The 22,422-nt window shown below is 40.5% G+C and overlaps 1 protein-coding gene across 6 annotated transcripts in view; it reads left to right on the top strand.

Moving 5' to 3' along the window:
• Positions 1–538: 538 nt before the first annotated feature.
• The window catches only part of st3gal3b (ST3 beta-galactoside alpha-2,3-sialyltransferase 3b), a 39,548-nt gene continuing 17,664 nt past the window's right edge, over positions 539–22,422 (top strand). The window contains exons 1-10 of one of the 6 annotated variants that reach the window (XM_042227538.1): positions 539–779; positions 3,446–3,593; positions 8,899–8,985; positions 9,457–9,498; positions 10,716–10,758; positions 12,006–12,098; positions 15,993–16,087; positions 21,008–21,071; positions 21,168–21,263; positions 22,057–22,243. In XM_042227538.1, coding sequence (XP_042083472.1) covers positions 3,485–3,593; positions 8,899–8,985; positions 9,457–9,498; positions 10,716–10,758; positions 12,006–12,098; positions 15,993–16,087; positions 21,008–21,071; positions 21,168–21,263; positions 22,057–22,243 — 816 coding nt within the window. In that variant the 5' untranslated portion in view covers positions 539–779; positions 3,446–3,484. Of the gene's footprint in view, positions 780–816; positions 1,183–1,208; positions 1,787–1,885; positions 2,221–3,445; positions 3,594–8,898; positions 8,986–9,456; positions 9,499–10,715; positions 10,759–12,005; positions 12,099–15,992; positions 16,088–21,007; positions 21,072–21,167; positions 21,264–22,056; positions 22,244–22,422 lie in introns of those variants that run through there. The other 5 variants (XM_042227535.1, XM_042227536.1, XM_042227537.1 and 2 more) reach the window with 5 other exon arrangements.

Consider the following 22,422-nt stretch of genomic DNA (forward strand, 5'->3'; position numbering starts at 1 on the left):
ACTTCTGAAGTCTTAATTCAGCTCAAGATGCTGTAGATTCCAGTCAGTAACACTTTTGGTCCGCTAGTAAAACGTAGTTCTATTAATCTGCGCTCGATTACTCTTGAACTGGACGTAAGTCCCCAAAAACTGAATTTTGGAACTGAAATTGAATGGTGAGAAGTGAATCTGAAATTATTCGAGAGCTAAACTTTTAAAGGATAAAATACGGTTTCAAAGAAAATTAATTCATTTTCAAAATATAAAATTCAATTTCTATTTAGTGATGATCATTTTCAAACCAATAAATTGAATTTCAAATTAGGATAATTCATATTCAGTTTTTAAAAGCATTTATTTAAGTTACAATTCAGATTCGAATTTAACTTATTCAAATTCAGTTTCTGATGGCACAGATTTCTGCCCATACAACTTATCGTCTCATTATCTGTGTCTAATCGAGTAAGACAGGATGGACTGAAGGAGAATGTTCTCCTCAAAGGCTTCCTACAAAATCCTCCTAAAGGGAAAACAAAAATGGCTTCAAGTCAACTAATACTAATCCTCCCAACTGTGGGATCAAAACATACTCCCCAATTAAAGCTGTGCTGGCCAAGCACATAGCATTACACTAACAGGACAGGCAGGACAACATGCTCTGTACGTTACAGGATCTCTATTATTGCTGCAGAACAAGGACGGTTCGTGTATATGTGAGCTATTGATGGAAACCCAGCTACAACAGTACTACAACAGCAGAAAAGCAAAGAGAAGCACCACGTGAAGATCCACATGAAAAGGTGCATTCATCCTGGCCCTACTAAAACAGGAAGCGGGGGCATCGTAATTCACTGAAAGCCTCATGTGACCGTTGCAGGCAAACTGTGTTGCTGTGGACAAGCAAGCCGCTGTTGATCATCATCATGTTGATGGAGGGAGTGCGTTTTTCTTTAGTCACTCTTGATGCACACTAGAGCCCGGGGAGGCAGGGAGCTCTCCTGTCTCAGCAGCTACACACACACACACACACACACACACAGACTCGAGCCGTTCGTCTTCTGCTTACTGATCCACTGACTTTCGCAGATTTTATCAAGATGGCTTGGAGAGGAGGGAGAACACTGTCATTTTATCGGCCAAACCTCTGTTTATTCTAAGAGAGGTACTGTTTCTCACGGGGGGACTCGGAAGGAAACAGAAAAGGTAAAGACTAAATTTATAACAGTCCGCTGGGAATGGCAATGAGACGTGGCTAAACCGTGTTTTCTTTATTCGGCTGTGATCGCGGTGGGTAATTCAGCCAAACCGGTAGTCTCTCATTCTACCACCAACAGCTGTATTATCGCAGTATTGTACTGCGGACTCTGGCATACTCGCTGTTGTTATGAGCCTTTTTATCCGTACTGCCTCCGTGGACCGTTTCACCAAGCTCGCTGTTGTACCTCAAAAATGTCTGGAGCAGCGCCGCGCTAAACTGTAGGCCTGCCGACAGGATGAAGGCAAAACTCCCCCTGTGCCAACGCAGCGTTGTTAGCATAACGAGTGGCTAGCCGAGGCTACAATAGCTAGCCGTTCATGTCATCTGTCGTCTTTTCCACAGCTCTCTCTCACTCTCTCTCTCTCCCTCTCTCAGTAAATATCTGGGTAATCATTTGCTACGACGACGTCAGGGTAAGCGGACTTGACTAAGGCAAACCCTTGTTAAAACGGCCGTTTTATGAAAGACTGGGACACAACTTTTGACCACTCAAAGTTCCGTTATGTTTGTTCTTGCTAGCCAAGGACCTCCCTGCGGTCTCAGCTGAAGGTAGGCGAATAACGTGACTTACACCTGAATATAGAGACCTGACCTTAAATGTGGCCTCTGATACAACACTTTAGGAACCGTGTGTATGAAATGAGCAGTGGGGTGAGGTGAGGTGAGGTGAGGTGAGCGACTGTTGCTTCTAGACTTGTACCCTGTGATACCTTCCAACCGCCTCGGGTTCGTTTCTGCTGCAGCGGTTACCCCTTTCGGCCTACCTACCTACTCTTTATTTTTATTATGTTTAAATCTTTTTTCTTTTAAAATTAGGTGTCTGCGTTTTGTTTGCGAGTCTGTAGTCAAAGGCACCGACCGAGGAGTGTGTCTGCCTAACTGTCTATTGGGCAAACTTTTCACAGATTGCAGGCAACAACAAAACTGGATGAATAAGTTCATTTTTACGCGAGATGGTCAGCGCAGTGTCAACAACTGCGCAGGTTGGTGCTTGCGTTTTAAATATAGAGGACAACATCTGTTGGCTCATGCATATTATTAATTTTTTTTTTTTTTTTGTTAAAGTGTCAGGCAGAGGCATTACTCTTTTCTGTGCTCAGCTGTGCTTCGCCACCTCCCTGTGCTAAAGCTGCTGAGTCCTTCTCGGCAGTTTGCCTTCAATTTCCAGGATCAGAGACAGTCCACTTGATATTTGATATCAATATTTTGAAGCATGTCAGATCTGAGAATTTCTGCAGCATGCTTTTTCAGCAGGGTCTCCTCATATTTTTATTTTTTTTATTTATATATTTTTAAAATAATGGATTGCATTTATATAGCGCTTTTCTAGGCACCCAAAGACCGAACTAAAATCTCCAATGGTGTCAGGGGTTGAAAGAGTCTGTAGAAAACAGACCTGTATTTAGCAGTTTGTTCCAATCAGGGACAAGGTCACACAGATCACTGACTGGGTTGTTTTGTCTTCTGCCAGGTAACCTCTAGACTGCATAATTCACTGCATTATGGCTTGTTGATTCACGTTTGTTTGCCTGAGGCAAGTAGATCGAGGTTAACTGAGCTATAACGGTGACTAAATACAGCAGTAACTTAGTTTTTGTTCGTTTTAAACAGAGAGCCCAGATTATGAGCGCTCTGCAGGTGTCAAACCATGAACACAGGGCGTGGGGTTTCCTGTTAAACTGTAGAAAAAGTTTGCTGGAGTGAGGCCTTTAGCAGCACATGCTGATACATTTCAGTATTGCTGTACTCATGTCTTAAAGATGTGCTAAAAAACAAAATGACTTCTTCTGCCTCTCAGTTATTGTAACTTCTTGCATTTGAAATTCTTGTCAAGGTTCCCTGCATGAATCAAATCAATGTTGTTTTTTTTCTTCTCCTTATTTTTAGTGACTTTTATTTTCCTGTTGTAACCAACAGAAGAGATCAACAATCACAACTCTGTAGAGTTAAATGAGAAATCTAAGATCTGTCTTGATAAAACTACCTTTCATCCCACACATTTGACCTAAAAAAAACATTTTTACCCTCTTTTTTTTCTTCTTCTTATCTTTCTTGCCAGCCAATCTTTTGCTATGCCTCATTTTCCCCCTCCTCTAATCACCGTGTTTTGTTTGTATCAGTTTATTTTTTTTCTTGTGCTGCTGACAGATTGCTTTAGTCTTTACAGATGTGTAAATAAAATATCCCACTCTCCTCCTGTGATTCCAGGTGATGACCTGAATAGTGCCATGTGAATGACTGAAGACAATGAAGCCTGCACACAAGCTGCTGTTCATCCTGTGCCCCATGCTGGTCCTGGGCTTTATTTACTACTCCTCCGGGAAGCTGCATCTACCCATGTGGGGACAGAAGTCTCGTAAGTGACATCTCCAGTATGACTAACATTTATTCCATCACCTCATCGTCCATCTGTCGTAGCTGTTCGAAACATTGCATGTTTTATCTGTTTTTAGAGAGAGCAAGTCCTTTTTTTTTTCTTTTCTTTTTTTTTATATCTGTTTTTCTGTCTGCTTCTCTGCGCTCACTGTCAGCTAGTTGCACGCTCATTTTTTTTTGTTTTTGTTTTTCTTATTTATTTGATAGGCCAGAAGGCCAAGCTTTGTGTTTATGTCTCAAAACTTGTGTGTTTGTGATGTGAAAGTTAGTTTTTCATTTACTTCAGAGGAGCACTGAATGTGGAGGGGACATTTTAATTGGATCTGCTTGTACATCAAGTATAAAAGCAGTGGACACACCCATGTGGATTGTCTCAGAAATGGATATTTAACTGCCTCCACCTAGACTACAGTTTAAAAAACAAAACAAACTTTGTGTACAGCTGATCAAGTGACCTCACCCCTTTTCCTTTATGCTTTTGACATGAGGCTGGCAGTTAGTTTCACAGTACGACTGCACCGATCACTGAAACTGAAAATTAGTTAGTTAAAATTAGCACATAATAATGTAGACAGAGAGCACACCTGCTGGGTGTTGGTCATGAGTAGGTATTTGTAAATTGAATTGTATTTGTTTAGAGAAGTAATGATGAAAACCAATTTCTGTTTGGCTAAGTGCTTAACAACCAACTTGTTAAAGCCCCTGGCCTCTCCAAAACACAGCTGTTTGTGTCCAGCAGAGGGGGCTAGAAGATTTCTGGTAGAAAGTTGGAAGTTTTCTGAAGAAAGGTTTCTCAGGGAGCAGTGTTTTGACACAGAAACCACAAGTGTAAGTTTTTTCCAGTTAGTTTGCAGCTCTTTATCATTACAAGCTATTAACTGATGCACTCTGCTTTTATTCCCATCAAGATAAAACTGTTTACCTCAATAATTGATCCCATTAACTAACTACAGTGCAGCAAACTGCTTAAAAACCCTGTAGCAGAAGTGAGAGAATAATCTTTTTATTTCCTTCATCTTTTTTTTTTTAAACTTATCACCATTCCCCAGAATTGCCCTCCTAAAGAAATGGTGAGTAACAAAAAGGGCATCAGCTTTTCCCCTGACATTTGTGCCATGTTTCTAGCCATGCAGCTAAATTTGTTTTTGTACTGATTCCAAAAGGAAAGTGTTTCAGTAGGAAGCCGCGCATAGATTCTGTTCACATTTTTCATACATTATGACCTAATTTCTTGCCTTGCCCTCATTGTTTTAACTTGGCCTTGTTTGTTCTTGGATCACTCAGCACTCTCACTATCAATGTCTTGTCCGTGAATCATTGATGATACAACCTTTTTTTTGTTTTGTTTTTTTAATGGTCTGAACCTTGTTTGGTACCTCTGCTTTTCTTTTTTTAAGTTTGTCTAGTTGCCATGTGACGGTGGCTAACTCCCTGAGTCCAAATATGACTTAAAAGTAATAACTTTAAATAAAAGTAAAAAACTCATCTCTCTTATGTTGCATTACTGACGGATCACGTGATCAGTCAATGGTCCTGGTTGTCACAGTGCTTTTTGCTCCCTCTTTTTTTAACCAGGCTCTTGTATTCTGTTGCAACATCTCACATTTTCTTGAAATTCAACATTCATCATCTTAAAGTGTGAAATACAAAGGCGTTCAGCTTTGTACAGTTACCTTTGTAGGTTTGAAATTGTACAGCAGCAGTGTCCTCTAATAGGTTACATATAAGGGTGCATGATGTGAAGAGAGTGAACACACTTAAGCAGCACACCAAAAGAAGATTGCAGGGGGAAATATTGGCTTTCCGTAGTGCTGTGATACCAGATGTTTGGCTTAAAGAAGGTCAAAGGGGAAAGGAGAACATGTGGCTTGTCCCTCCCGCCCTCTGGCCTGGTCAGCTAAGCTGTGCTGTCGCAAGAGTGATCTCTCTCTTCACCATTATTGTCTTACAGTGCAGGACTTAGTGCTCCAGGGGCAAGTGTTATATGGAGACTTGATTATAAACCTCATTAATACCATCATTTATTTTGTTTGTTTATTGTACAGTGTCATGCATTCACTGATTTGTGGCATTGCTGTGCACTCTTTTTGGGATTTCAGCTGGGAAATACTGGGAAATTTTTATTGGTTACATTTGTTTACATTTATTAAGAATCGGTTCTTTTACCAGTTTGCCTCTGCTGTTTTGACCGTGGGAATTTGAAATCAAAGTGAAGGCTGGTTTTGAACATGGGTGTGTGATCATTGTATTCAATTTCTTTTTATGTCAGCTCATGTGCTTCTATTGTGAGATGGTTTCTAGTCGGTATTTTAACACGCTTCTTCAGCTGAGGTGGAGCCTGTACTGGTAATTGAGGTTCATAAAGCAGGGAAAGATTTTCCTTGTCTGGTTTCACTTATCCAAGCATGCACGATCCCTAAGTGGTCACATAATGGTGTATTTAACTTAGTAAGTCAGCACAGAGCTGTTCTACCTAGTTATGCATGCAAAAATATAAAAAAAAAGCATATAGGCAACCACAAGCAGAAGGGTGGATTGGCAAAGAGAGCAGCATATTTGACAAACCAGGACACAAATGCAATCTGAGAAATATTAGAAATGTTATTCGTATATTAGAAGAATACAGAAACATTAAAGGCTTAATAAACATATTAAAAAGGACTGTATGAATATATGTTGTGTGCTTTGTGTGATCAGTAAGACTGGAAAAGCGCTGAGGTCTATCTGAAACCAGGAAGGAAATGAAAAGGTTTTCTGTTAAGACTGTCAGTGTCACAGCCCTAATGGCAAGAGATAGTGAGGTCTAACTGCTATTTATACCTATGTGTTCTGTTACATAATAATTTGCAAGCATTTTAGCTGTATTTTTTTCAGTTCCAATTCCAGACGAGGTAAAGAACTTAAAAAAAAAAAAACCCCATATCAAACAGCAGGCCTATTTCTAAACTCTTTGTTTTGCATATGTCAGAGAAGCGCAAGGCTTGCGTGTTCTATCTTGGGAATTTGTATTAAAGGTTATAAAACAGTAAAATGGCATTTGATAGCACATCTAGCGATTACAAAGTAAAATAATAAAGCTGCTCCCATAAATTTGTAATACTCAATAACTGCACAAAGGTTAATGATGGCTTGCAAGTAATACTTATGTTCACAAAATAGTTCATTAGGTGGTAGTTTTGTACACGTGGATCTGTTTACTTGAGCGTCACCTTCATCAGAGCAGGTTAGGTCTGCAGCAGAGCCAGTAACCATAGCTTTATCATCTTGTTATGCTTGTAATTGTGGCGCTCTGTGGAAATCCAAAAGTTTGTGTCCTCTGTTTGAATTCCTGTATCTGTTCTTGCAGCAGTGCTGCCTGTCCAGAAAATGGCACAGAGGGTACCCAGATTATCCCTGATGGATAACAGGTTATTCAAATACCCCTTCTTCACCACAGCCTCCAAAGTGTCCAGTTTGCAGCCAATCACAGAGCCAGCTGTGCTAATCACTTTGTGTAGTCTGCTTAAGCCACCAGCTCTGATGCCGCTCCCCTTACAGACTACCGCAAAGTACACTGCACTCACCACAGCTGAGTGCTAGAAAATGTTCATTTGCTCAGGTATTTTTTTTACCCATCCTGTCCCGGGATAGACACAGGTCTGTAGACTTCAGAAGGAAGAGCACGGCTATCACTAACACCTCCAAGTTCCAACCACTCCACAGTGCATTTCTGTGGATACCATCGGCAGGCATTGTACTGACCGTCTGAACAGAGACATCAGTCCCCTGTGGAAATCCTATACTGCACACCACCAAACCAGTCTCGCACATCGCCACCTGTCATGTAGTCTGTAATGAATGAGATGGTGGACACGTTCACTGACATTTCCTCACATTTATTTCTCAATAGCAGTGGCTGAGTAGTCTTAAATGCACTTGAGAAAACAAAGAAGCTGTTACTATATAGATGGGAGTAAGCGCCCATCCATTCCCCAACGTAATCAGTATGCAGACTGCAGAGGGTCAGCATGACATTTTACACTCAGTTGTCCACCTGTTTTCTAACAGGAATTCAAAAGAGACTGTCCCTCTAAGAGTGTTCATGCTAAACTTATCTCAATTTTATGGATAATCTACTTACAGCCAACTTTGTTTTCAAGCTTACCAACAGCAGGGTCACTTATTATTGGGTTCCTTGCTAGTAACAAGAACACTACTTTAGGGTGCTAAATCACACTTGAAATTAACGTCTGTAGGGTGAGAAAAGAATGTGTACAGCACCAACTGAGCTGCTAACAGTTTCTCTGTAATTGCGGTAGCCAACATGCCACAGCTTTTAATCCAGATTACTTAAAGCCTAAACTCCATTAGATGAATTGAAAATGTTGTCTTGAATTTAACCCTGTTTGTCCGAGGCATTCATAAGAATTTCTTTAAACTTTGCTCACAAATCTGTAAACCCATGCACTCACCTGTTCAATATAAAATTAATCACTACACATGTAGTAGATGTGGTCAAGAAGAATTCAAACTGAGCATCAGAATGGAGAAGAGAGGTGAACGTGGCAGATGGCAAAAGGCAGTCCAGTATATTTATTTTAAAATGGGATTCTCTCTGTCACTCTCAGTGCTTCATTAACATTGAGCTCAACAGCAGCTCAAAGAGCATGCTCTAAATATCCCCAGCTTGATTTTCAGCCTCAGAGATCAACTTCTCTTGTCTCAGCGCTATAGTGATACACCTATACAGTTTCAGCCGGAACAGAGCCTGAAATTCACTAATTGGCGAGGCTGAACAGTCGTGAAAGGCAGCAGCTCGGTTTTGCATACAGCCTGTTTCGTAAAAGAAAACATTTCTGCGCAGCAGTTTACTTCTGTTTGGTTGAAAACCTTGTTAAAGGTCCTCAGACTTTATCTGATCTGCCAAACAGATTGAAATCACTTTTCTGTAAGAGGAAGAAATGTGAAAGTATATTAAAGTCAAAGTGATCTTCACTGCAGGCTTATCAATATTGCAAGCCCCGTCTTTAAAGTAAACTTCCTTAAAACCTATTTATATTCTTATCTATATTCCGTGTAAGCCACTACTGAAGGACCGGGTTATATTTCCGTTTCCTTTCATTTCTGTCGCTGCCTCTTGTTTGTGCGCATCTGTTCTTGTTTGTGGCCACTGTTGTCTATTCTGCTGAAGTAAAAGCATTTATTAATATATATTTAGGACCTTGTATATTGGTTGTTTGGTTAATAGTTGCCTTCACAGCTTTATCCTCATGATCTTATTTCAGTTTAACCCCTTTTGTTTACAGACAAAGATGCAGAAGAGCCGACTCTAGCCCAGACTAGAGCCCACAGTAGAGCCCAGACTAAAGGTGCTGAAGTGAAAAGAATTACAGGTAGAGGCACTGGGACTCTGCCCACATGTACTGGGTTACAGTTATGAAGCATTTTTTTTTTTTTCTATTTTCTCTTTTTTTTTTTTTTTTTTGTTTTTTTGTTTATGTCTTAAATACGCTATTTAAACCGTTTTGCTTATTCATTCATCATACTCTCAATGTTCCAGTGTCCAAACGGTTTTAAACCGTTTGTGCTTATTCATTCATCATACTCTCAATGTTCCAGTGTCCAAACAGTCATATAACCACAATGGAGTCTTACTTTTAATTTTCTACTTCACTGGGCTTTCTGTCTTTTGAATAAAGATTGGAATTCACAGTCATAATTCAGCCCACTGGGATTAAAGCCACTAACCCCTCCTCTTTCTTACTCCGTAACTTCTGACATTTCTACTTGGCTTTATTTTCAAGGCCAATGCTGCCATGACAGAATGACTTCAAAAGGTGCTAACTGACCCTTTTCTGTTTCAGAGTTGGAAATGGACAACAACGTGGGACAAATAGTAGGCTCAGGTACAGCTGCAGCCCCACCAGCCCAAACTTTTACCCATCATTGTTGTCCCAGACACCATTTTAAAGAAAACCCTGGGAACCAACAGCCCTGTTAGGTTGGGAAACACGTGGCATTTTCAAAGAAGTCCGAGAGCTTTGTTTGCTTTTTCCAGTCTGATCTATTCCTAACAAAAAGAGTACTTTGATTTTAGAAGTATCTTTGCTAAATTGATGAAACACTCATAACAACTGCAGGGGAAATGAACATGTGCTCAGCCATCATTCTCTTATGAAGGACAATACAACACTGCCCTCTGTTGTCTCAGTTTGGTAACAAACAGCAGTGAAACGGTCTGCATGAATTTTGGTGGATTATACTGTAAAGGGTTAGAAGACGTAAGATTTACTTACTGCAGGTTAAGATAAACCACTAAGTTGCTTTGACTCTGCCCTCTGGCTGCTATTCTACAGATGTGTCACCCATCTTGGCTGCTAAGGCTAAGTTCCCTTCCTCCTGGGCAGTGCTTGGATCCTTCCCTTTCAAACTGTCAGACATTCCCATTACCCTTTTTCTTTATCTTTATTTTCTTTTATTCTCCAGCTTCTCTTTGACAAGATCCACAACTGCAGGTGTAATGCTGCACTATTCCTAATTTCCTCCATGCTAATGTAGTTACAGATTTTTATTTATTTATGTTTTTGGCCAGAAATGATCATAGCAAGTATTTTGCAGACCCAATCAGCTTTATTGCAAAGAGTCGGCCTGCAATGGAAACAAAGCTCCCATTTCACCTTAAATATGTTCCTCCTGGTTTTCTGTGCTCTCTCTCTCTCTTCTACCTCAACGCTTCACTAGGCACCTACTGGCTGTCCCTTTGGTTGTCCATAGGTGATCTCTGACTTGTTTTTCTAACTTTTATTTTAAACTCAACAGATTGTTTTGGCTGGCTTCTCCCTAACCTTGCTTGTTTGTCACAAGTCCTTGATCCTAATGCTTATGTTTACATCTGCCATATTGTTTCCCCCGTGAAAGCCACACAGGTTGTTTACAACTACAGCTGCTGAGCTGTTAGTTGAATAGCTGGATGACTACATTAAGATGCCATACCTTTGTTGTTGTTCTGTTTTTTTGGTTTTTTTAAAAAAAAATTTTATTGTTTTTTTTCTTAAATCAAAGTGGTTTGTGGGCTCTTGTGGTGATGGATAATTTCCATTTCTTTTTTCATCTCTGTCCCCAGTGTATGATAAGCAGGGCTTTCTGCTGCAGCTGGACACAAAATTGTGAGTACATCTCTTTCTAGTAAACACTTATGTCATCTATTATAACACATTTAGCTATTCTCCATCATCGTTTGCCACATTACACATGATGGATTCCCAAAAACGAATTCCCTTTTAGACTTTGACTCCATTAATTCAGCCGTGTTTTACATCTGTTATCACAGAATACTGCAGTCAGGCTTGATCAATGGGAAAACACGAAACATGAAAATGTAAACGTTTGGCTAATTAATCTAGCCTTATTTCTTTCCCCCTCCCCCCTCCTCTTTTTAAATAAACACACAGTGTAGGAAACACAGATGGTGACACGAGCACAGATACGATAGGTGGTCTGAGTAATAACTTTTGAAACAAGTGTGAATTGAGATGTAGGTCAGTTAGTGTTTTGTGTTTAGACTGGCTGTGGTTTGTCAGAGTAAGAACATGTTACAATAGATCATTATGCAGCTGTCATTGTGTCACTGTGTTTGTTGATGTGTGTATAATTCCCTGAATTGGTTTGACACATTGGCTCTAAACCACCATGGCAAGGTCCTTTTCTCTGGCCCTACGTTACTGCACAGGAATGAATGAGATGCTGCCATCACAGTCCACATCCACTGCAACCATAATGTCAGCACATGCTTTAAAGTGGAATTCACACGGGATCACTTCATGTAATGCAGCCGCTTTCTTTATTTTATTTCAATTCATCTTGTAGCTCAGAATTAGTTTTGCGACTCAGATCATATCTTAATGCGGGGTAGGCAAACTGATGGAAATACCCCAGAGATTTTAATTCCACTCTACTGCAAGTGATTGAAGAGGATTGAAATAAAGTCTGTTAGCGTAGATGAGCTTCAGATTATGTGCAAGAAGGCCCCAGTCAAACAGTTTCTCCAGCCAACTTTGATTTTTGGACCTCACATAGTGCAAAGACACGGGCCCCCCTCTCTTTTCCCGTTGTTTATTTGAAGTAGAATCATGGCATACATCACATTATTAATGATCCTGGTAGTAATCGGGAGGTTCAAGCTTTACCACTGCCAGCATGATTATTTAAACAAGGCTTCTCTGCTTCGTCTTGCCACACACACAGGTGATATGCTGACTTGTTGCCGAGTTCCCAGCTAATTCCACAGCCCCATCTCTCCTGCAGATTGTTTGTCAAACAAAGTTTTTGAAGCTTTGAATTTGTCATTTTAATTGGCAATCAGTTATCACGATGTGTCTAATTAAGCTCTCGCTTTCTTCTTTTTAATGTACAGATCGCAGGAGTTAGAATACAAGTACGGCAACCTCAGCGAAGGAGTGTGCAAGCCAGGATATGCAGCAGCTAAGATGGCCACCATCTATCCTAAGTGAGACATTTCTTTTGGACTTTTTTTTTTGCATGTGAAGAACTAACTTTTAATGCAAAATCAAGATCTTTACGCATAGATAATGTTAACTGGATGTCAGCAAGAGAAAAGCTTTTACTCAAGCATGCAAACTTGCATGATGTCACTCCTCAAGCCAACTAGGCCTTAAGGGTTTTGAGTCAGTAACAGAGAAGCCCCTACATTCCTATCCAGTCTCCCCCAGTTTCAATCATGTTTCTATCATCTTCTCCCCACCACAAAACCTCAACTGTGTCCTTGTGATCCCCCATTACACAAAAGAACTTTTGTCGCCTGAGTAGAAGGTCTCACATCACTTCCCTATCGTGTTAAAGAGCCTTAGAGGCGTTCTGCGAACGCCACCAACCAGCTTCCTGTCTTGACTCATCAAGGGGTCTCTAATACCCAGCCTACACAGTCTATACAATCCCCAACAGTCCTCCTGATGTCATTGGTTCTTTTGATTTTTCACTGTCTCCACTTTGTCGTCCGTTTCAGCTCAGTCTATTGGACATTGTCCTTTTAGCGTTCTTGCGCAAGGGTAGTTTTCATGTTGCTAAATAATAGGCTGTGACACTAAAGTAACTACTTGACCTAGCTATTGGGCAAAGGAATATATTGAACCTCCTTTATGTATCGCCTGAAGCACCAAGTTTTAATCTACCTGTTCAGCATTGAATCCTGCTTGTTTATGTGTGGTGGTAGAGTGGTTAGCACTGCAAGAAGTTTGTAGGTTTGAACCCTCTGGCCATTTGGGACTTTTCTGTTTGAAGTCTAATTGTTCTCTCCGTCTCTGTGTGGGGCTTTCTTACCACAGTACAAACACATGCATGTTAAATTGTGATTGCAAATTGGCTTTAGATGGGAGCGTGTTAGCAACATGTTCAAGGTGGGCCCCGTCGGTCGCCCAGTGACCGCTGAGATGGTCTCCAGAGATCAATGTCTCCATACATGGATTCATTTTATTAATTTTTTGTGATATGTTTTTTTTTTTTCCTTAGTTAAGAGATTGGAGTGGGGAAAAAATGGAAATGGTAGTGACTGGTAGTGACTCATAGGTGCAATCTATTGTGATCCCTGACAATCATGGGCAGCCACTGTGAAGGTTTGTACGAGTTTGACTTCATGGTTTTGCAGTAGGTGACACACCAGTGTTGATACCCAGAGGCATGCCATTCTACTAGACTGAACAATTTGGGACTGGCTCTCAATTCCCATACTTAACAGTCGTAGTATCTTGTTACTGTGCCGTGCCATTTTTTTTTTCCCAACTTTTAAATTAAAAGTAGTAGTATTTAATTGAGTCTATTAAAGGTATATGACCTACAGTGGCTCCAAATGCTCTAAATAACACCATCAGCTGCCCTGTGGACTATAAAGTGCAACTTTTTTTTTAATTTTTTTTTTTTTATTAAAAATAAGATGGACAAAGCACTTTGTGCCACTGCCCTCTACCTATATGAGAGGCTATGATTTAGCAATGTCCTCCCTGGTAATGACTTCCTCTCATCAGCCGCACGTGTCGGATCAAAGTTCTGTTCAACACAGAAAACCCCTGGGAGCCCACTGATTACTACCACCTTCAACCCAGTCTCTCACAGGTCAATAAGCACAATTAATGCTGCACTTAGTATAAGTTTGTCTGTATGCTCATTTGTATAAATAAGTGTAAGTGTACAGCCAAATGTACACAGTTGTGCTGTGTGTGTGTTTGGTCGTGATTTATTGTCTCCTGTGTGGAAGGGAAGTCGGCTGTTTAACATCCTATCTGTTAGCGTTCTTTATTTCTGCCTGCTTTGTACATTTACCATTAAAATATTCTCGTTAACAGTTTGTGTGAATTGGTGTGGACGACAGTTCGACAGTTAAAGAAAACCTACTTAACCTCTAGCAGTGAGGTCCTATGGCTCTCCATCTAATCATCATCTGCTTCCTCCATGTTTGTCTTCTTCTGAAGCTCCTTGCCCTGCAGTCTCCAATTTATTTTACGCCCCTCCCCTCACCCTGTCCTTTCCCCCAAAACTGTTTGTATTAGAGCCCTAAATCAAGTGTTGGCAGTGAACTCGAAGTGGCACGGTTATGAAAATATTGCCTGTGAGAGATGGACCCAGCAAAGGAAATGAGCACAATGCATCCCTGCCTGTTGGCTGTTTTTGGGAGCCCTCACTACTTATTTAACAACAAGCAGCCCCCTGTCTCTCTGCTTGGTCAGGATGTCAGTGACTGACTGTTGGTCAGGGCTCACTGACTTGTAATGGTCCCGTGTTATTTATAGCCCCATGTGGCCTCAGAAGGCCCAGGTTTAATGAATCTCCATTTGTTTTGCCTGGACACAAGTCTCTGAGTGTGCATGCCCCTGTCAGGCGAGGTGAGTCAAGGTGGAGAGAGAGCCATACATAACTACCTCTAGTCGCTCGCTGGAGAATAATGAGGATTTCAAAGAATGATTACCGTGCTTGGAAGAGGCTGAAGCTTAACCGGAAGGTCTCCCAATAATGTCAGCCATGTTTGGTCATTGTGTCTCACATATTTCTTGTCAACCAGTGGCAGTGTTATGTTATGGGAACAAGTATTCAAGGGTCCTGCTGAGAAACAGAGGTGTAATCGAGCTTGTGAGTCTTTTCGTGCTTCCATAGTTTGAATGCTGTTTGTCGGCTGCAGGAGGAATAATTTACAGCTCTGTGTGTTTATTGGACAGGTGCATCAGCAAAATGCAACACTTATATTGCTGGTGGTCTAGTTCTAGGGAAGGGGTGCAATAAGCACTCTGTAATGTAATCTCTGTATTTCTTTAGAAATTAACTAAAGATGTACACCAGTTTGATAAATCTCCTTAACTTTGTCTTTTCTGTAGGGGTGTCACGATGCTTTTAAGTTTGACACAAAATGTTAGGCAGCTTGTTAAAGAACAGCACATCCATAGAGCTCCATCCATGTAAACATCAGAGGAGAAACGACACGAACAGCTCCTTGCTCCTTTTTCCCTCTTGCCTCGCATCCCTCGAGCTTGACAGCGGGTTATAAAAACACACATCCATCCCGAAGCTACACTTGCAGAAGTGGCACATAACCCAGCGCTAGGGTCACAGGCGTTACTAAGAGGAAATGACTCCTTTTTGATATCGGAGCTGCAGTTAATCAAAGAGAGACACACACGCACACTTCTATAGCCACACAGGATAAGGAAGAGGCGATGGCGGAAGTAGCGGGTCGTGGGCCATTAAAAACATTGGCCACTGGGGTGTTTTTGACTATCAGGCCTAATTTGTTTTCTAATGGGACTGACATTTTGTTCTAGCCATTTCAACTGTGTATTCTGTCGTGGGTAAAAAAAAATTTTTTTATCAACCCCTGAAGTTTTATCGTGTCTTTTCATTGAGAACAACATCCTCCACTCTAATTCAGTCTTGCTTCAGATCGTTAGAGGAAAAAAACATTGTGACATGAGTGTTGTTTCAGACAACCTCATGTGTCAGATGTGATTTAGGCCCTGGAGGAGAGGTTATGTTGACGGGTTATGCACTGCAACCTCTTAATTTCTATCACCTGCTTAGATTTGAGCTGTTGTGCTAAGGTGTGTGGAGGCTTTGCTCATTTTAGGAAGCTTTTACAGGGTGTGGGGATGCTAGGTTTAATGATGATGGGACATAAAAATTCAGTTATCACCTCCTTGGTAACATAAAGTTTATTATCCCAAGTGTAGTGAGGATTACGAGAACCTGCCGGGATAGATTCAGCACACGATAAGTAATTGTTGAAAGTTTGTAACAGGAGCTGTTATACTAAGAATACTGGATATTACAGCATTGGTGTTTTTTATCTTCTGTATCTCGGCTAATGAGAACCATCTCCACTTTTGTTTCATCTCTCTTACAGGTTTACGAAATTGGCGCCAATGTTTCTTGATCGAAACTTCAAACGGCTATCAAAAGTCAACAACTACTTACCTCCATTTGGCTTTAAAACGCAAGGTAAAGCCATTCATCACAGTTCACCCTCCACTAGTTTGTATGTTTATTGTGGATTATAGTAATTATATGTTCTGGGGTTTTAGAAGGAGTTGCCCATAAAAACAGAAAGAAGCTTCGAGATCCCGACTTTTTTTTTTTTTTTGTGGTTCATGCTTCTCTCATGTTTTCCCTGATGCATGTCAGTCCTTCATTAGACCATTGTCTTCTAAATATCTTCATTTCTAGCTCTACAAGTTTTGGTGTAATTTTCTATTTCTTTGTTTTTTTGTGTGTGTGTGTGGGGGGGGGCAAAGCCACACAGGACAGCTATTTTCACATGTTTTCCCCCCTCTTTAAATTAGACACCAAGCTTAAGCCATAAAGATTGGTGGAGTGCTCATTTAAAGTAAGACTGAGCATGTGTTCGTTTGCCACTGTTACATTTAGAGGCTGTGTGGGAGATTGATGCCTGATGTAGTGCAGTTTTGTGCCTGTAGTGCCTGGTATCTCAGATATGAGCCAACAAGCTTTGCGTGTTTTCAGTATTAATCAACATCATATTCTGGCTTGCCAATATTTTATTTTGTTCAGTAGAAGCAATGGCATTCTTTATTTATCGGGGTTTTATCACTTGGCTCCTCATACTGTTTGTACTTGGCTACAGTCAGTACATACCAACCAACAATTTCAAAATGTCTCCTAAGAAGTTATTTTAACAGTTCAGACTGAATTTCCACTTGGTTTGTTTTGTATGAGTTGTTGAGAAAATCTGAGATCTAAGAAAAATAAGGCTCATTATTTCCTCTGTGACTTAAAGAATTTCTTTTTGCCATTTGTTGCAAAGTTTGTATTTTGGACATAATATATATAATATGGAAATAATGTATTTTTCCTTTGCATGTTTGTTTGTTGCATATTATTTTTGAAAAATGGATAATTATTAATAATTATAGTCTCCAAATAATAATGCAAGCACAGAGTGTTTACAAATTCCCAAAAGGGTTGCAGAAGTTCATTTACAATAGACACAAGAAACTGACAGAAATTGTTTGGGGCTCCCAGGTCATGCTTTTAGCTCTGATGCTAATTGGTCTCATATCAACCTTTGTTTAGTTAAAGCTAATCTCCAACAACAGTCTTCTTTCTCTTGAAGGTGAAAAAATATGTAACTGGTCACTTTAATCACTTTGAGTGATTAAAGTCTTTTTGGAAGCAAGTCTTCTAACTTGCAGATGTAGATGGACAGTTAATTTGAGACCAAGCCCCTATAAATAGACTGGCACGTATAAAGTGCTTTTCTATTCGAAGCACTCGAAAGTCTTTTACTACAAGCCTCTTTCACCCAATCACAGGCAGTTTTTTTTCTATGCCAACCTGTCTCTCTGATGGATGCATCAGGACAACTTTAACATAATGCCCAAGGATACTTTGACATGCAGACTGGAGTGAAGGAAACCAACAACCTTCCGACTGACAGATGGCCAACTCTACCTCCTGAGCCATTGCCGGAGGTGGAGAGTGTGTCAAAACTGCACTCACCAAGCTGTAGTTATGGAATTGCCAATCAAATCCAAAATTTGACTCTACCTACATGGGTTTTCTCCCAGCACTCTAGCTAACAGTCCACAGACTTGGTTATTTACCTGGTGATTCTAAATTGTCTGTAGGTGTAAATGTGACTGAATGGTTGCTATCCCTAGGTTTTTGCCCTGAAATGGACTGGCAACCTGTCCAGGATGTACCCCACTTTTTGCCCCCTGACAGCTGGGAAAGTCTAGTACCTATACCCTGAAATTAAAGAATACTTGCTTTACTGCCTTCACAGCCAGCGAAGCACAACATGGTAATACTGGTAATGCTCTCACGGTATAACATAAGTATATGATAGATTTTTTAATTAATTAATTTTTTTAAGTATTCTCAGGCAGTCAGTCCAACCTCCGCAGACTTCTGTGTTTGTCGTAACCTTTCAAGTGATTTACATTTATTTGCTGGATGAACTCTATCTTGGGACCGGAAAATTTGATGTCTTCTAACACTCCAACGTTAGCATGTCCGCACACAGTGTTTGCACTTGTTAACTGACCTTAACACACTCCAGCACTTCAGATATCGAACAAGTACACAGTACCATGGGAACCTAAGAGATAACATTAATCTGTCTTCACTGGCGTGCTCTGTCACATTTTCCAATACTTACAAGCAGAAGGTAAAGGGAATGTTACCTTTGTGCTCTGGCAAGTTCTCCACCGTCAATTGAACGTGTACTCATGTACACACACAGCCACAGCTATCAATAGAGCGCTCCCTGTGTGAGTGTTACACCTGGTTTCTGTTTTCTCCACGGACTGTGATGGCAGTGGGGTTTCCCTTTTAGTGGTATTCATGTGGAGAGATGATACGTGTGGATCTTGAATAGAACTCCACAAAGGATTCCAAATTGAGACCACGGAGTAGCGCTGGTGGGTGGGAGTTTTATTTTTACTTTTTATTCTGCCAAGAAGTATCTTTGGGACACATCAGCTATAGCCTGAAGAAGGAAAAGTAAACGTTAAGCTTCCCTGATTTGGTTTCCGGGGGGAATAAAGCTACACTGCCAGTGATCGCTCAAAATTCAGGATTAATTTAAATTCTAAATGAAAATCTTTTTAAATATCTTATTCCTGCAGTCTAAAGTGGACTTCTTTTTAAACTGTTAACAGACTGGAGGAATTTTGTGGTGTGAGGGTGTTGAACCATAAGTTTATAAATTCCTTGCAGTGCTATTTTTGGAGAACCTGTTGGGAGGAAAGGATGTGATTTGTTGTTAGTTGCTTCTGTACGTATCCATGCTTGTTTCCAGCTGTTATATTTAGTTTGGGGTATTAACTTTTTTTTTTGTGTATGTGTGTAGGGATGAACTTTTTGATCAGAGAAGCTAATCTATCTTTGCAAATACTGATCCAGGGTTAGAAAGCTACAGCAGACTATTTAAAAACTGTGTCCTCATCAGGCAGCTCCACAGTTTTACAAGTAAAGGAGTGATGTCCCTGCACTATTGGTGCTGTTTTCATTCTCAGCATGTCCACCAAATGAAATCACACAGACCGTTATGCAACTTTACACTTAGTTAGGAGGAAGCACAATTAAGGCAGCCAGACTGTGAGCTGCTGCCAAAGACTTGAACACATCTCACATTTGCAGTCATTAGCAGTTTTTTTTTCTTCTTTTTTTTTTTCTCTTTTTCACAGTTGTTAACTAATTTATCAAGGATAGTGATACTTTATCTTTGTACTGCAGATACATTTTTGGCCTTTTGTTTTGTTTTTTTGCGATCATCTTTCTTTCATCACAGGATTTGTTGTAGTGTTTAGTCTCCACTCTTTCCAGCAAAGTGTCTGTGTTTATGTGTTATGTGATGCTTCTGCTATTCGCCGGTGTTGCCAGTAAAGATTTTTAACATTTCAAGAGTTCCACATTGGACTAATGTCTGCACTTGCAGCAATTTGTCTTTTGGCACTACCACAAGACATGCTTTGCTGAAAGGGTTTACCGCAGGTACTTAGAGCAATTAGCTTCCATGTTGTCCTCTGAAAGAGCACACTACCCATTGTGATTTTTCACTTTTCACCCGCTCGGATCCAGGTGTGGTCCTCGGCCTTGTGTTTATGCTGCTCAGGGTGATACTTGACGCCAGACATTGACACCACATCCAAACAATAAGCTGTGGCTCTGCTCGCCTCTCTTCACTAGGTTAATCATTAGGATTGTTAGACAGGGTGGATGGACTATAATATGTCTTACAACCTGGTTTGAGGCCCCAGTCTAAACGCTCAGTCTACAAAAAGAGGCCAAGAGAAACAACAAGAGTGAGAGTAAAGGCAGACGGTGTGCTGCATTATGAATATAATAAATGAAATAGAATGCTATAAAATAATGCCAGACTTTTTGTGTGTCTTTTAAAAAAATTTTAAACGATGAAGATGCAAATTGAGGACTTTGTTTTTAAAATCACAGCTGTTAAATCCACGTAGTTACAAATTCCTGCAAATGTAAGATGGAACAAAAATAGGTGCAACTCTAATGGAATCTGCACATTTGGGATGTTGAAGAAGATGAGTTATAAATATAAGAGGTCTAAAAATGGTCAGGAGGAAGAAATGCATGCAAGATCTAATGCTGGAGCTATGACTCCAGCACAATAGCCCGTAGAACATGGCAGGAATGCACGCTATGGCTAAACATCGCCGTTTCTCAACCTGTGATCAGAGGGGTGCTAGCCATGCAAGGAGACGAGTACAACACCGGCCACTTAACCAGGAGAATGTGATTGTTTGAAAACAGCATTCCACTCTGAGTGCTTTTATGGCAGAGTTTTTACATACACACGCATACCATCCTTAACTCCGTATGGGTGTTTCTCTCAGATTCACTCCTCTCCAGAATACAACAGCTTCCCCCCCGTAATCCCCATCACCACTATTCCTGAGGTTCACTGGTCACTCCTTATCTATGAGTGAATAAACGGAGGGTGGTGTTCTCTCTTCCTGTTTGAAGACCACCTAGATTGTTATATCTCGGGTGGTATGTTGAAATCTTTGGCAGTCTGTTTGGCCTTTAAAAGTGTGATTTCCCCCAGTTTGAGCTTTTCAAATATGTCATTTTCATTATTTGAGAACATCAACTCGTCTTTGGAGCTAAAGGGACGTTCTGAGCGCTTAAAGTGACTGACTCTGATGACAGAGCTCCATTTCTAGTGCCAGATTAGTAGATGGAGTATTTTAATGTTTGATACTTGGAGCATCATTCACTGCCGAGGTAAAAATTATAAGCTTGGCAATGAATTTCACCCACATTTTGCATTTAATGTACTCGTGGATGAATTTTTAATGGGGATTTATTGTAGTATGGAGGTTCTGTCCTGTCTTTAAAATCCTGTTTTGTTTTCTTCTTTCTCTGCAGAGAGAATAATAGACAGCATTTTGACTATAACAAAAAATTACGGGCTGGGAGAGGAGCTTGACAGGTACCTGCACCCTACTCGTCAGCGTCAACATGAAGTCTCTTTTTGCTTCCTTGTTCCTTCTTAATATGACTAATGTCTGGCTGTCCTGCCTTCCAGTCTCAGCTGTAAACGATGCATCGTCGTGGGTAATGGTGGGATCTTATCCAACAAGTCTCTGGGGTCCCGAATAGACGAATACGATGTGGTGGTCAGGTAAGATAGCAAAATAAAAGGGATTCTGTATAACAGCAGTGTTCTGTTTAAGTTAAATAGTGTGAAGTTTTTTTTGGGGGGGGGGGTGGCTTGGACAGCTTGAATTTTTAGTTGAGGGGAAGAAAATGTCTTCTGCATCATCAACACGTGACCAAATAGGAATGCATGGTTGCTTCAGTGAGCTGGGAATCGGTATTGTGGAATATCGAGAAGTCTCTGCTCTGTTTTTTGTTATTTGGGGGGGACTCAGTAACATACTTTGTTATGACCTTTTGTTATGCATACTTTATACACTGCCTCCACCTGACATCAGAGCTCACTGCAGGCAGACGGGCATTCCCTGGAGTGGAGCGGACTGTGAACTCTCATCAGCCCACAGGCGAGCACAGCAGCCCACTATTCAGCTAAACGAGCTAAAGATGAAAACGGGAAACTCCAAAATAAAACTGGATGTACTGTTACCTTTAGTGACTGTGTCTGAGAGCTCACTTAACATTCCACTCGTTTCCAGAATGACTGTGGCTTACCCAGATGTTGTCAGATGTTAGCTCTTGTGATGAGGTTGCAAGCTGGGTTTCCCTCTGGCCAGTCTTTATGCATAGACCCAGCTTATGCTTCAGCACTGCATATGTGCTTATGTGTCAGCTGAACCTTCATGTGGAGGTTTTGCTTTGTCTTTCTGTTTGCAGACGTGCTGTTTTATCAAAATATCGAAAATGATAATCCTGTGCTTTTCACTATGCTTTTCTTAAATTCCTGATTCCACCCTTTGTTGTCTTTCTTGCGTTGACAGGTTGAATGAAGCTCTAGTAAAAGGTTATGGAAAAGATGTAGGAACCAAAACCACCATAAGGATTACATATCCAGAGGGTGCGATCCAGAACCCAGAAAACTACGAACAAGACTCACTTTTTGTTCTATCTGCTTTCAAACCACTTGATTTCAAGTGGCTCAGACAAATGGTCTACAAGGAGAAAATGGTAAGGACATATTTGAAGGGGGGCGGGTTGTTTTGTTTTTTGGTGTTTTTTTTTTTTTTTTTTTTTTTTTTTTTTTTTTTTTTTTTTTTTCTTCCAATGAATGAAGGTTGAAATCTTGAACTTACAAACACAAAACCTGGAAGATATTTGAACTGCTTGAGTATTAAAATATAAATGGA

The sequence above is a fragment of the Haplochromis burtoni genome, unplaced genomic scaffold (genome assembly GCF_018398535.1).
Source record: "Haplochromis burtoni strain Fernald_Lab_line unplaced genomic scaffold, NCSU_Asbu1 Contig_266, whole genome shotgun sequence".
Taxonomy (NCBI): domain Eukaryota; kingdom Metazoa; phylum Chordata; class Actinopteri; order Cichliformes; family Cichlidae; genus Haplochromis; species Haplochromis burtoni.